This window comes from Triturus cristatus, chromosome 4_1 (genome assembly GCF_964204655.1).
Source record: "Triturus cristatus chromosome 4_1, aTriCri1.1, whole genome shotgun sequence".
Lineage (NCBI taxonomy): Eukaryota > Metazoa > Chordata > Amphibia > Caudata > Salamandridae > Triturus > Triturus cristatus.
The window spans coordinates 574943546-574959882 of NC_140585.1; the positions used below are offsets into that span (position 1 = coordinate 574943546).

General features: G+C 38.7%; 1 protein-coding gene across 2 annotated transcripts in view; it reads right to left on the reverse strand.

Moving 5' to 3' along the window:
- The window catches only part of SEMA3A (semaphorin 3A), a 607762-nt gene that overhangs the window by 89181 nt on the left and 502244 nt on the right, over positions 1 to 16337 (reverse strand). For both annotated transcript variants that reach the window (XM_085652903.1, XM_085652904.1), the window contains one exon: positions 13947 to 14038. In XM_085652903.1, coding sequence (XP_085509029.1) covers positions 13947 to 14038 — 92 coding nt within the window. The remainder of the gene's footprint in view (positions 1 to 13946; positions 14039 to 16337) is intronic.

The window sequence follows — 16337 nt, forward strand, 5'->3', positions numbered from 1 at the left end:
GATCACTAACATAAACAATAGTCTCTGCTGGGTACCAAGTCTGTTTTGGGTGGGTGAGATTTTTCTCTGAAATACTTTGAAGATGAATTGTTTTGACGAAATGGACCCACCGGCACTCAATCTTGCACTTAATTTGCCATTATAATAATGGTTTAATATATACATAAGGGGTGAAAGGAGCTGGCATGTCTTTCCTTTAGTGGAGAGCAGAGATCAATGGATATACTCTACCAGATTAATTGAATGCCGCTTAATCAGCTCACAATTTCTTATCACTTTTCTTCCAGATCTTGTCTAAGTTCTGATGTGCATTGGTATTTGAACCACAAACATCTTTGATATTTATCAGGAAAAGGTACTGACTCCTATCCATCTGGGCTTTTGGAGCATCACTCAGAAAGGAGAGAGCATGCCCACCTCCTGGAAATTACAGTTGTAGCTTCTAGGAGTTAAATGTCATGATGTAAAATTTAACTAAGGGGAAATCATAATTTGGGGCACTGTCTTAAAGTCCCCAGTCATAGATTTATCTTTGCCGGGCATGATTGAACCTGATTTAGAAGAGCATGCCAAATATCTCCTATAGGGGTCATACTTGATTTCTTTTTCTCATACAGATCTTTCTGCCTAACATCAAATAAGTGGCTTTGGAAAGGAGCAAGACAAGCTAAAATATTATTATTCATGTTTTTTAAATTAACTCTAGTCCTTATAACAATATCATAAACATAATATTATGATACTATTAGTCATTAAGAACTGGCATGTGACAATTTTAAATTGTAAAACGATGTATTTATTAATGTTAGAGAACTGTTTAAAATATTTGGCCAGTAAAAGCATGCTTTCAGGTGAGAGCATATTCAACGCCCTTAAAGAAGTGTGTAAGCAGGAAAATATTAATGAGATTGAAGCAGCACAACACTTAGCTGTGAACTCATAAGACACAGACAATGAAGAATTTACAGACTAGACTAATATATTACTAACAAGTAAAATGCTCAGCACCTTTTAAAAATTAATAAGATAGGGACTGATTCAGAATTGGAAATGGAGTTCCTTGTTAAGGTCTTGTAACAATAGCAACATTATTCATTGGCTAATTGAAATTCACAGTATACAAGCGAAGATAGCAGCATACAAGAACACCTGTGTCTCTTCCTATTTAAATCAATTTTCCATGATATCACTATGAAATTCTATCCAGTTACAAGCCAATAACGATCCACTGTGCATACCTTGTGTAGACTTAACGTGTAACTCTCTAGTTGAAGGCAATCTAATGCTGTGCAAAACTTTCTGCAAACATGTGCGCCTGTGCACCTCCTCACTATTCTAACACATTGGCTGTGAGTTCATTTCTCATTTATACACTCCTCCTTCTTCTTTAAGTGTTTCACACTTAGGTCCTACTATACCCCTGTAAAGCATGCATCGCCCATAAACTACAGACTTGATTGTCCTTTTTCTTTGACTCCATCTATTCTATCTACTTACTTCTCAAAGGGTGGTCTTCAGAATGAAGCTAGAAACACTGAATGGGATTACTATAGTTGTAGGACCTATCAGTTTTAGGGTGGTCCTCCTCCAAACTTTTTGCCTCCCTCCCCTTATTTTAATGATCTCATTGTTGCTGGCCTTAGGACTATGCACATTTCCCCTCAGCTAACCAGTGCTAAGGTGTAAGTGCTCATTGTTAAAACATAGTAACATTGGCTTATCCCCAATTTGCATATTTAATTTACTTTTAAGTTCCTAGTATAGTGGTACTCCATGTACCCAGTTCCTTCTACTTGTGGGCCTGTAGCACTGTTTATGCCACCCATTTAATTAGCACTGTAGACATGTCTCGCGTCTGCCATTGTAGCTTGTGTGAGCAGTTTTACAGTGCCATTTCGAATTAGCAAAATAAACCTTTTGCCAGGCCCAAATCTTCCATTTTAATCCATATAAGACATCCATAAGGTAGGCCCTGAGCAGTGTATGGGCAGGGTGCAGTGTATTTATTAATGTACAATATATACTTGTAAGTTTTACATGTCCTGGTGGTGAAAAACCCCTTAAATTCATGTTTTACTACTACAAAGCCTACTTCTCCCATACGTTAACTGTGGAGTTTCCATATTACATTTAATAGGCAGAAATTTCCAAATGGGAGCAAATATCCAGTTCTTGTTTTGCTCAGTAAAAAGGGTTTCCCCAACAATTTTAGAGAACCGGGGGTTATAAACCGTATCATAAAAGGCAAGGGTTCACTACAGATATTGATTCAAGTAAACAAAGAAGGATCTAGTAAAGGCTTCTGCAACCAGATAGTTACGATACCAAGGCAAATGTTTTAGTAGGCACATAAAATAATGTTTTAACTGCATTTAATTAATTCATTGCATATTTCTATTGCAGGATGTTTGAAGTCTAACAATCCGATAGTATCAAAGAAGATCCAGTGATCCCAATGAAGTGAAAAAAGCATGCATCAATTAACAAAAAAACATGCCTGCCACCTTGGGTTATTTTCATACAGTAAAAAAGGAGTCAGTATATAATAGTCAACTATGTTTCGTCCTCTAAGGATGTGAGATCATCATCGGGACAAAATGTGTGAGCACCTAATATCTATCTATCTATTAAATAAATCTGAAAAACATTGGGGTCATAGTTTGAACTAGCAATGGCCTACACACTTTGTTTAGAAGAACTGTGCTGGGATGAGAAGCAGTGTGCTCACACCCCCCTTGTAAATGAAGATTTGCTTGGTAACTTGGTTGGGAATGGTTCCAATTGTAACTCATGTAATGTAATATATTGCCTACATTGTCCCTGTAACCTAGCCTACATAGGCCAAACTGCACAGACGATAAACACCATGATATCACAACACAAAACAAGATCAGATGCAAAGTCATCACGGCACTTAAGTGATGTCCATGCTAAAATATCCAATTTTCCCGCATCTCATGGGTCACACTGGCTTTCCCCATTGTCCACGTAATTCTCTCTCTTTAGAAACATGTATCTGAATAGTTTCCTTAGCATGTATACAGAAAACAGCAGACTTCAAACTAATTCCAAATTCCACAACAAAAGTCCAACTTTGGAATTCACTGTTTCCGTTTTACTTCCCTCTGTACTCTAAAATCCCCTTAACGTAATGTGACAGGTACACTGCTCTCCTTTGGAACACAGAATGCTGAAAATCAATATTGTATTACTAAATCCTGCAACTAATGTTGTGTCTACATATATTTTGGTGGTGTGGTTATAACAACACAGCAGGGGTTGGGATAGATTACAGGAATCTGGTATACATGAGCCTGGTGCAGAAAACATCAGACGTTATCTAGCAACTGGCTGAAGTAATGCAGGCACAGAGATCTGTATTCTCTTTTTCGTCTACCGCTGAATAAGTTTATTTTAAGAAGAGCAGAGATATAAGAACAAAAAATGAATCTTACGTAGGCAGTGTTGAAAGCAGTAAATAATTTAGCGTATTTTTTAAAACCACATTGAAATGCAAAGGGGCTGACATCCTTAATCCATAAAGGTACAATTGGCTCTTGTAAGAACGCGAAGTCCTGCTCCCAAGGGACACGTATTTCTCAATTTCTCTTTTGAGTAGGTCCCGTTTCACTCTCAATCTTGTCCTTCCCGAAGTATTTTTGACATCAAACAAAGCGGCAACCAGGGACGGCTGGAGAAAGGTTGCCCTCGGTGGCTCCTGAGAGCCCCAGAAAGCTGTCTCTCGTCCAGGATATAAAGAGCGCCGTCGCCTGCGTGACGCTCCCAGACGCGGCCACCCCGCCGAGCAGGAATCCTGAACTTGCTCTGCAGCCCAGGTCTCCCGAGCAATATCCTATTGCACGAGCAGTGAGTTGAGTTATTCCACTGACAGAGAACCAATCAGCCCGAACACTCTTCCAGATGTACGAGCAAATTCCTTTGTTAGCAATTAAAACGAAAGTGTGCATGAAGAGAAAAGCACAATGTGGCCTGTGTAACACTGGTTTATCGTGCCAAAAGGAGCAACGTTTTAAACGTACCATCACTGCAGTACTGCGATTTAAATCATCGTGCCCTACTCTCCCCTCGAAAAGTAGTCTACAGCGGGCGACGCCATAAATATGCTGCTGGTTCGTATTTTTTTTTTCTTTAACCTCTTATAAACATACACATAAAACTTTCAGGACAGTCTTCCGTGACTACACTTGCTAATCTAACTTCACAAGGGCCAGGCTATGCAATGATTATGAGCTATGCTAAAAAAAATGTAAAACTGAATAATCATGCACGAGGAATGATGATGTTTTAGGGGTGTTCGAAGATTCCATAATTATGCACAATTTTGGGGAAATTACGCACAATGACACTATTACGTGAAATGCAAATCCATCAGTTAGTGATATTTTAGCACACAATACGTCCTTCTGTCAAATTTTGGATGGCCGAGCGTATTTCACACTTAAGTAGTGCAAATAGCACTGTGTGTATTTCACACTTAAATAGTGCAAATAGCATAGTTGCCACCAACAACATCCATTTGAGTTCTGGCTTCTGACGTTATTGCCATGCTGTAATTTTGTTGCCAAGGGCAGAGTTGCGTGATAGGGCATTATGGCATTATTTCAGAACTTTTGTGTTAAAAACATGACAAAAATCCCCAAATTATGCAAATGACACCAGCATAATTAAAATTTCACTCAAGCCTAGTTTTCACGCGTAAATGAAATGATCAAGAACTGACAGGACTAAAATAAGTTGGCCCTTTCTTTACCTCTCGTTCAGCTTTCATCTGCTCTTTGACATGATGACAAGGGCGTGGAAACAGGATCCAGCACTCAAGGACTGGCTAGTGGTGGTGGCAGACAGATACATTCACTTGTCACTTATTTCACCACGTCAGGCAGTTGTGGGGTCAAAAGCTGAGCAGTCTTTGTAGTGAGCAGTAGCTCAACTCTATATCCACAGGCAGTGGGGCCTGATTCAAGTTGCGCTTAGCTGAAACTGCACCTGTTCAGGCGAATTAGCACATGGCAATCAACATTTGAGAGAGGTATTGCTCATTTAGTAATCGAACCAATAATTACAGACTTAAATGTATTTAGGGTGGGGCTTTTAACTTTGGCTACAAAAATTGTTAATGCATGTTTTTATATGACGCACATTACATCTGAATGTTTCTGTTAGAAATGTAGACAATCCTTTTGAATTTAAGATGGTTGTTTATGAAAAGTGTCCAATTCTCTTCTTCTGCAACTGCTAAGCATCTTTTATGAATACATTTCCCTTACATCAAGAGAGGGACATTATTTCCATGTGTGCTTATGTTCTGAGACCCACAGAGGAGATTTTTCATGGAACATACTATTGCTGCTGGAAACTACGAGCATAATATTTTGAGGTGTTTTCGATCCTATGTGATTTTGCCACAAGTTGAAGAGCTCTCGTGCACACTGTCAGAGTGGCATATTGAAGAAGATTGAAACAGAAATGTTTGCAATACATTTTTTAATTAATGTAAGCAGTGCAAGGGTCTTAGAAACTGGTGTTCATCACTTTACTGTGAGTTAGGACTCAGAGCAGTGGAGGGGCGCTGAATGAAGATGTGCCGGTGGCGACAGTTCCTAGGGTCAGGAGTTAAATACCATGGAATCCATCCCTGTGTCCTAGAAGAGTCCGCTCTAGTTACATGATCCTGTCAGAGCTGGTGCCCGAGGCACAGAACTGCAGAGAGGAGGTGCTCAAAATGAATTTATGCTTTGTCTAGGGTGGAAGAATTTTCAAGTGTGCGTGAAACACTGCCACCTTGGTGATCCAGTATGGTGTTGACATTCTGCAGTGAGCAAGATCCAGTGAGCCCAATTGTGAGGTGCTTCCTCATCCACGTGCACCAGAGAGATCTTCATGTGTGAGGAGGTTAGTACAATATTTTGACATGTCATGGACCAAGAAGAAAAAACTTATGTGCATGTGTTTATTTGGAGCAACTGAATTGTTTGACACTCCTCCATTTCGTTGGTAACTTTTAAAATTAACATTTACCAGGGCAAAAGGGTGTACTTTTGTAACATTATACTTTCCTGTAATGCTTAAAATTATTCCTTTCCTTACCCACAACCCTAAAATAATTCCTTACTACCCTCTATCCTACCAAGCACTTACACCTAAAATAAAAAATTACTAAGGTCTCATACCCTATCTATCCCTTGCACCTAAAAACATTTTACTTCTTTCCTTTACCCCTATCTATTTCTCAATGCTAAAAACCTCTTAACAACCTTTTCTCCTACCCTTTCACAAAACCTAAAAAACCCTTAGTACCCCTTGACCCTGTCCACCCCTGAAATAGAATAATCTTTTAACACAATGTATTCTTACCAATTCCAGACTAACCTACTTTTATCTTCTGTAATGAAAGCATGCCAGCAGGTTCTGGAAATATAATATAAAATGAATATAGAAAGTAGGCAGAATGGAAATATTGACTGACATATTCATCACAGCATGTGATTTTGATTAATTATAATAATATTTCTCAGTTTGTCAACAATGTATTTATTTTCTTGTTTTACTAGATGACACCAGCCTTTGCCTTGGATGAAACTAAACAATACTTCTTGTTGGTTAGAGTTATATCTTAATGTTTGGTGCTTTAAACTATGATTTAACTACACGTAATGTTGGTATCATTTTGATTAATTACCAATAATCACTAATACATTCTTAATCAATCAATTGATCAATCAATCAATAACTTGTGGTTACTTTTACTTTCTACCAACAATAGCAGGATCTAGTGATTTTGATATGATGTCTCAATAATAAAATAAGCAAATGGAGAGATGACTGATCTGTTCCCTCCAAGATTGGGTTGAGGCAGAGACTCATCCCATTACTGACAAGGTTTACTATTTATATGAATGATCTGAATGATTATTGATGAAAAGTGGTGGAGATGTTTGTAGTTTGGGTGACAGATGCATCTCGGTCCAGTTTATGTAAATGAAGCAGTGTTGCAGGTCCAAATAAACATCTCTCTTGGCCCTTCTGCCAGACTTTGATCATCATTGTAAGACCAGACTAACAAGCAATATGTTCAAATCTAAAATGATGGTCTATGAAAAGCAACCATGGGCTCTCAATTTGATTAAGAAAATGTCTGGTACATGGAGAAGGTACTAAAACACCTCTAATGTTGTTGACTTCAGAATAAGAAAAGACAAATGAAGTTTGAAGTTTGGTTGGCACAGTATATTAACAAACAAACACAAACATTAATGTTTGTATATGCATTAGCATTTACCCAAAAACGTCAGACTATATTTGGAGATACAAAGTGGTGTCTGCTGTATGGGACTGTAAGGACAAATCCTTTTCATCAGCATTCTATAGGGGTTCAGGGGGTCACAACAAAGAATAAACATTTCATGAGGATATTGATGAGGGGCCCAAAACTACCCCTCTGGAGTCATTAAGACTTAAATCAGGTATCCATACAAAAGAAGATTTGTTAACTCATTTTTCTTTGATATTTTGAATTTGACATTTCTACAAAGTGGAACAAACATCTCTGAGAAACCAAATCTGTGAACTGCTGTAATGAGAAATGCTTGTTTAATCCTCTGGTTCCAGCCTGTTAAGACTCTGAGTCGGTGTAAAATCTGTGGCAAGTACCTTGTTTAATCATAAAACATTTAGTTATGAAACAACATATTGGAATAGTTAAAGATACAGTACTTAATCTTGATGGCGGAGCTGATAATTGTGAAGCCAAATAGTATGATTTCTTCTAGCTTTGATATAGATGTGGTTGAAGGTAGAAAACATATGTTGATAAAAACACAGCATGAGCTATTCTAAAAAGTGATTTGGGATGTCGCACATTTTGTAGGTGAACATATGACTTATACTTCATGATTGTTAGAAATACTAAGTGCCAATCTCATTTTAATTCTGTTGAACAACTAGAAAATTTAAAAAGAGAAAACAATAACAGAACCCTTACTTTGGAGTGAGAAAAATTCATACAGCATTTGCCCATTGCCATAAAAACTGGTAATCCTTACATCTGATTATATGTAATATATTAGGATTATATAGGGGCTAGACGCAAAATATTTTATAGACTGAGTTACATTTATATTTTGGTTATTTTAAAGAAATAGAATGTAGTGTTTGGGATGTAGATATCATTGTGAAAGAAAGGAAAAAAGGAACATATCAAATAACCCCAATTGCCTAATACACGGCCACAGACAGCGACAATCAAAGGTTTTCTGGGCTAAATTGAAAGAGATATGTTTTGAGAGATATAGCAAGCAGAAAAAAGGTGACATTGTAGTAATTATACTCACTGTGCTGATAAGGTCACATCTAGAACATTGGTTCTAGTTATCACATCTCTATAAGTTATGATATAGATTGTAGACAGTGTAGAGAGAGTATACTTCTTATAGACAACATCAGGACATTGTGAAATCCCCTTTTTCTATTTTCGTACTACAATTATGAATTGTTCAGTAGTCTGAGACATGCTACAAAAGGTTTTAATGACCCATGCACTAAGAAAAGAGGTACAAAAAATTCTCTTACTGACATCCTATTACTGTGAAACTGGCTGCATTTTAGAGACTAAAATTGATAGTGGAGAGTAATAAAATATGAAAGACCAGCTGTTATACCTGGCACCTTTTGGCGTGGTTTCCCCTGACATTTTGCCTTCTGACCTCCTGTTTTAGACTGTGTGCTGAATATTTTATTTGCTGGCTTCAGGACCCTGTGCACTTTTCACTGCTGACCAGTGCTAAAGTACACGCGCTCTGTTTCTAAAAAGTAATGGCATTTTGTTTCTCCATGATTGGCATATCTGATTTACTGATAAGTCCCTAGTGCGGTGCAGTACATGTGCCCAGGGCCTGGTAACCAAATGCTACTAGTGGGCCTGCAGTACTGATTGTTGCACCCACATAAGTAGCCCCTTAAAACATGTCTCAGACCTGCCACTGCAGAGCCAATATGTGCAGTTCTAAACTGCCATTTCGACCTGGCAAGTTCACCTACTTGACAGGCCCACGCCTTCCCTTCTATTACATATGTGTCACCCCTAAGGTAGGCCCAAGGTAGCCCAATGGTTAGGGTGCAGTGTATGTAAAAGGATAAACATGTGCTCTTGAGTTTTACATGTCCTGGTAGCGAAAAGCTCCTAAATTAGTTTTTCACTACATCAAGGCATATCTCTCTCATAGGTTAGCATTGGAGGTGCCTTGTAACACTTTACAAGTGTAACTGCCAATTGGTAAAAGATAGGAAGAGTAAGTTTGGTGTCTCTGGACTCACAATTTAAAAAACATCTTTTAGTGAAGTTGATTTTTAAATTGCAGGTCTGTCTGAAAATGTCATTTAGAAAGCTAGCATTTTCATACTTTAACCACTCTGTTCCTCTGCCTGTCCCTGAAATCGCATCTCAGTTGGATGACAGCTGCTATTTGTGCATTCCCTCTAGACAATCACACAAGAGGGAGCTGAGGTGTGCCATGTATATCGTGATGGCCCATCCCCAGGCTGATGGGTTTTCCTGAGCTAGAGTAAGAGTGAGGATCTAAAACGTGCACCTGAAATGGGCTGTGCCTCTCCCCACAATAAGAATTGCCTACCTCCTGTAGTGTTCTGCGGCCAGGGCAAGAAAGGGCATGGCCTTGTACACTACAAAGACGTTTCTTTGAAGTCTCCCGACTTCAAAGGCTAAAATAGGTATAAGTACTGGACCTCTGACACCATATACACAAAACACTTCTAGAACTGAGGAGATTCTACCAAGAAGAAGAGCTGCGGTGCTGCCAGGAGGGACTCCACTTTGCTGTTTGCTTCGCTGTGTTGACCTGCTGCCGGCTGCTTTTGGCATGGGAATGAGAGGACTGGACTTGACTCTCTAAATTCCACATCTGTAAGGGTTCTCCAAGGGTTTTTTGGGCTTCCCTCCTGTTTCTGAAATCTCAGGGATATCAAAGACTTCACCTGCATCTTGCTACCAGCACCTGGGCTCCTCTGCTGTGAGTCCTGCTCTGAAACGTGGTGCCAAATTCAGTCCTACATGAATACCTGTCTGTCAAGCAAAAGGCTCTGGAAATGATTCTCCTACAATGCTACAACCTTTGTCAAGCAGGATGTGATTTCAAAATGTGGGACAGCCAGTATCCTTCCTGACCTGCCCCAAGCATCTATTTTTTAAAATAAATGTCTGACGTCAAGGCATTTGATGATTGGCCAGGACCATAGTATTCTACTGACTATTTCACAGGACTGGAGCGAGCCTAAATGATTCTGGGTGGATAGTAGAAGTTGTGCATGAGTGTTGGGAGGCAAGTACAGCTGATATCAAGGGCACTAGTGTTCCTACATGTGCAGAGGAAATTATCCAAAAAACCAACAACTATATTTTGCTTTATAATATTGTTTTGGGGGAAATTTGCTTAAAATGTCCAAATTTCCAGAAGACTATGGTGAAGCACGAGCATCTATCCAGTCACGGCATAGCTGCATCATCTCATCCCAATCTTAGTTTTCTTTCTATTTAAATATGTTATGGGTCTCTCTTCATGTTTAGAGCCTATGCTGAGAACAACCTCTCTTCCAGCTTACTGGATCTCCTTGAGCTTCAAAAAGGCGACTAATCTCAAATGTGAACATGTTCCCCAAGACAAATCAGTACATCTCACCAAAACTGCTTACTTGTTGAACATACCTAGAACCTATATCCTACTTCTAGAATTTTATAGTAAAGGGCTAGCAATCAATGAGCACTCCCACTTCATCTATCAATCATACTTGGAGCCCTGCTTGAATACAGGCTTTAGTTTGGACCTACTTGACTTTTCCTTTCTCCAAAAACATTCATATGTGGAAACGCAGAAATTTGCCTCTGGCCAACTACTAATTTCAATCCTACTGTGTGTATGCAGGTTAACCCCTTGTGGCGATCTGTCCTGTTTGAACCTTCTGAGAATATCTGAACAAGTTTAGTTACTCTTTCACTTTCATTGACTTGCTACACTTTTCACTTTATTTTTTTGTCTTCAAATGCAACGTTTTTTCATTTGCTTTCAATAGGATATATTTCCTTTTTTCTTTATTTTTTGATTGCAGTGTTCTTTTTAATATTTCAACTTAGCGTAGTACATACATTCCTCGACTCTTCTTGTTTTCTTATTTTTTCACACAACACCTCATACATTTTCTGACTTGCTGATAAGGCAAAATAACAAAGGTGAGCCTCTTTCTCTCATAGCCTGCCGGTGGATCTGGTGCTTGCTTTAAACAAACAAAACCTTCTTTGTGTGAAGGATGGCGAATATGAATATGTATCACTTGGACTTATGACATAATATGTGAGTTTTGATTCAGATCCTCTCATTACTAAATTGAATTAACCAGAGCAAGAAAGTTTTCAGTGGAAGACTACTTATAAAAACAGAGGTCACAATATGACCCTGAAAATGTGAGAAGCTCACAGATATTATCAAAAACATTTTAATAAAAAAGAGAGTGGATGTTTAGTATAACAAAGACAATTGGAGGCAGTCACAGCAAATCATTTAACATTTCCTAGGTGTGAACATACAATATTTGTGAATATGCAATGGTCAACCTCAAGGGCCTGCAAGTGAAATCCAATTGCAGACATATTATCCAAAGTTATATTTCTTTTTTGTCATGTTCTATGTTTGTATGTGAACTTATGCTAAAGATATAAAATATGAGTTTAGGTGTTGACTGGATTTTTGGGGGAACTAGATCTATCAAATCAGATTCGCAAGGCTATACGAAAAGAAGGAGGTCATGAGGGCTCAGATAAATGTCAAGTTTTTCCTAATGCTCATTCGTTCTTCACTTTGGCTTTAAGCATTCTTCCACTCTCTGGGGCAGATTTACAAGCCCCTTGCGAGACAATTATGCGCCGTTGCGTCACTTCTGTGACGCAGCGGCGGCGTAAACCATGCGCCATGTTGCGCCTTATTTACAATGTGACGCATCTAGGGAGATGCGTCACGTTGTAAAGCCCTGCGCTACATTAAACCTGCGTCAGGTTTAATGTATGCAGGGTGGGCGTCCCGTAGGAAAAAGCCTCGGAAAAGTGACTCAGTGAAACCTACAAGATTTCACGGAGTCACTTTTCCGACGGTGATGCGTCAAAACCCTGCGCCTGCTTGAAGCAGGCGTAAGGCATGATGCAGCATGTTCGGTATGGGCAGCCCTTGAGCATTGCTGGAGTTGCGTCGTGCTTGCGACATGACTCCAGCAATGCGCCACCCTTATACCATCAGATGCGTCACGCATCTGTTTATCCTTGCGCCATGATGCGCTGCATTGTAAATGCGGCGCATCTGTGGTGGCGCAAGGGTAAACTTGCGTGATGCATCCTTCCTGGCGCATCCCTGCTGATTTGCAGGGATGCGCCAGGAAACATAAATCTGCCCCTCTGTGCCTTTTTTGTGTCTCTCTGGTTACTTAAGGGAATCTACAAATTTATTTATAAAACACAATCAAAATAACGTGTTATTTGAGAAACGGAAGGAGGTTGCCTTGATATCTTGATTTGAAACCAAGCCCACACTCCAAGCTTCTCATGAACTACAGTTTTGTTATTCAGTTGAATGCATCTGTCAATAACGTCTTTACTCGAGGTTCTTTTGTTTACTATCATTTGCTACAGTACTTTTGTGCTTTGAAGAGCATAAACTCAGTCATCTGCAAGAGACATGGGATCCACTTCAATAATCTGTTTTATACCTGACAGTCAAACATTTAATTTCACTGGTATAGTGTGGGCAATTTCTGTGTCTTTTGTTTCCACGATGGATATTCCTTTCATTGCCCTCCTGCCTAGAGTTTTCCTGTTTCTTTAAGATGTTCTCTCCTCGACATCCTTCACACTCGAGTTGCTTATATTGCCCATGATGGAGTATGGAGATCTACCAGTAGTCAAATGTATATTTCAGATGTTTTTTTTTTAAAACAGTGGAATTAACAAGGTGCTGTGGTGCAAATATCTGTAAGAGCTGTAAGGAAAAATGTAGTTATATTTATTTGCCACTGTGGGGGTTAATTTTCAGAAATGGGTTCTCATTACAAACACTATTTGAATGCATGAGACTAAATGCCTCATTCAATAAAGAAGCCATACAAAGTAAACCTCTTCCACATGCAGCCTGTTTACTGACATCTATAGAGACAGACAAAAAGTGACATGGTACCTGATGTGACAATACACTTCCTTCACTCACATGCATAAAGGCTTAAATGTGCGTGGACCAGGATGTCATTATTAGGTTAAGGGTGTATGTGTCTCTTAGGTTAAGAACACTTGTTGATTCTGCACTCCGAATATTACTTATTCTTCAAATAGATCACTTAACACTGCTCATTACATGTGCCCTCCATTAGTTAATTATGCTAAATAATAAGACTAACAATTATTTTCTATTTCATTACTGTGTTCAGGGGAGGTGGATAGATTCACTTATGTAATGCACGCCTATTCAAATCAAGCATTTACAAAATTCTTCAGTTTGTGCTTGGTGTAAGGGATTGGCATTATCATTATCTGTGCCTTTGTGATTGGTCACTGGCTAAAAGTAAATGGGTTTAGAGCTTGTAGAAAAAAAAAATAACTGAAAGCAGACTGCCATCAATCAATGGCAGCTCTCAGTGTCTCTCGTTTATCATTATACTGTCAAAAAACCTCTTATATCTTTTACTAACAATATCCCTGTCTCCCTGAATTCAATAGCACAAAAAAGCATGGTTTATTTTGACTGGTGTCTGGGTCCCCAAATGACAAGTTGATTATAAGCGTATGCAAGACCCATTGTCCACTGTTAAAATGAGTTCAGCCTACATCCTTCTCAGGAAACACTGCAACTTGCTCCCACACGAAAAGCAATGAAACTCACCCGAAACACTGTCATTTCTTCCAACAAGACTTCCTCCAAATCATGCCACGTCTCCTTGGGAATTGAAACGACTTTCAGCACTTTTCCAGCATCTTCATTCATGGAAAAGGGAAAAGAAAGAGATCTGAAAACATGCCACACTTGCCTGCTTATCTTGCCCATAATTAAGCAATGGCGACTACGATTTCCTTTGTGATGAATTAAGTGGTACAGCGAAGAGGAATCAAAGATGTCGGCACATTTCAGAGCAAAATTCTATTGGGAAGAGATGGTCAACTTTTGAAAGAACTCTACAGACAAAAGAGTCTACTGTGCGCATGCAGATTTATGCAGCTGAAAAAAGAGCCATTAGTACAAACCGGCGATGACAAGAAGAATCTACTGACAGCTTTTTATAGAGGCTTCTGGGACAGTTTGAAGGTGAGATTTAAATGACCCAGTCGAGGTTAAAAGTGCATAGTTACTGAGGCATATGGTGCAGTTCACAATGTACATACTGTAGATGTTGCCGGCAGTATGTATTACCTTTTTTAGCTCGAAATTACATAACAGCTTTTAGATATTGTACAAGTGAAGATAGCAAAGGGTGCAAGCCACGAACGATTTCTACATTAGTTAGTGTGTCTTACTCCTGGAAGTTCAGGAGTAAGTCTCTCTTACGTCAGGAAGAAGTACGGTTACTAACAGAAATGTATGTTTGTGTATACCCTACAAACCTTCAATCACAGAAGACGTCCCTTCGGCTCAGCAGTATGGGCACACAGAATCACAAAGGCAAATAGGAACAGAAACTGTAGATTAAGAGAGCAGAAACCTCTCGAAAATAATGTATACTTTATAACAGCATGAGCCACAGGGACATAACTGTGGACAGAGTTTAGGATTGATGTTAAGGATTACAATAATAATTACTAAATGTATTAGATGTAATGTAATGTCATGTAATATACCCATGTATGAAGTATGTAATGGACTTTAAATGTATTTTATAAATTGTGTATCTTTTATGAATTTGTGTTATAAATTCGAATAAAGATTTACTTGACTTGAATAAAAGCGAGTAGAAAGGCAGACCACCCTTCTATAGAACTCATTAAATACGAGAATAAGGAACTATGGAACTCACATAGCTAATATGTGCACATATTTAAGACCTTCCCTAATGCATAGAAAATGTAAAGTCATTGTAGGCAATATGTCTTTTAAGATAGCCGCCAAACGTAGAACACATTGGGGCTTATTTACAAGCCTCTTGTGCCACTTTTGCGTCACTTTTCCAAAGTTAAAAGTGACGCAAAAGTGGTGCAAGGGGCTTGTAAATCTGCCCCATTATATTTACCTCCCAGTCCAACCCCAATCTGCAGCTTGAATCTAGAGGTAGAATTGTACTGTGTTACAATTACAAATCTTCAGTTGAATATCAGTGATTGGCTACTTTCGAAGCCAAGAGGTCTAGCTTTAATGTGCTAATTCTTGCAAAAACAGATTCACACAATTCTCGATGTGAACTGCATGCTCAAATACTGTTCAGCACGTTGAAGCCAGACCTACAGGCTTTGCCGGTGCTGATAAAAAAGGAGAAAACAGGGTTGATTTCTGTATAAAATGTAAGGAGGGTAAAGCAGAATTAAATGTGCCAAACAGAGTGACGGTGAGTACACGTTTTAGATATAAATTAGTCCTTCATGGACTCCCAAGAAACCACTTCCTAGAGTGCAGCATGTTACACAAACCAGGCAAAAGCTTGAGGTGAGGAAGACAAACTCCACTAAGTGGGGTTAAAGACCACTGTATTTTTTTAAAGAATCAGTAATACATTTTTGCAGACAGATCAACAGTTAAGCAAGGCCCAAACATAATTATATATACTGATTTTAAGCTAGATGGGAACAGACTTATTAGCTTCTAAAAGCCATTCTGATGTAGAGTCTTTTAATGGGACTTAAATATTTTGTCTCTCCTTCATGCAATTAAATTGTCTGCAACAAAGTTGTGTGGGGGACAGTAGGGAAGGAGGTGCAGTTGAATATTTAAACAACAAAGGAAGCAATACATTGCGTTATTTTAGTAACAAATGAATTAAAAGGAAAGTATCGCCAATTTAAGGTAATGGGAAAATATTTGCTTAATTGGTGAATGACAATTATATTTCTTGGCAAGATAAGACTGGAAAAATAAATGTGATACGAGAATTGTAACTTAAATGTAAATATTGCGTTAGATGACTAGTCGCATGCCTCTCAGAAATGTAAGTGTGTGTATTCAGAAAACTTGCTTTCCTAAAGGATTGTGCAGCTGAACATCTGCTTCTAGACAGGCATCCAAGACACTCTTGTATAATTATAAAATATTTTTCTTTATCTCATTGTCTTGATTTAGGTTTTTCAATCA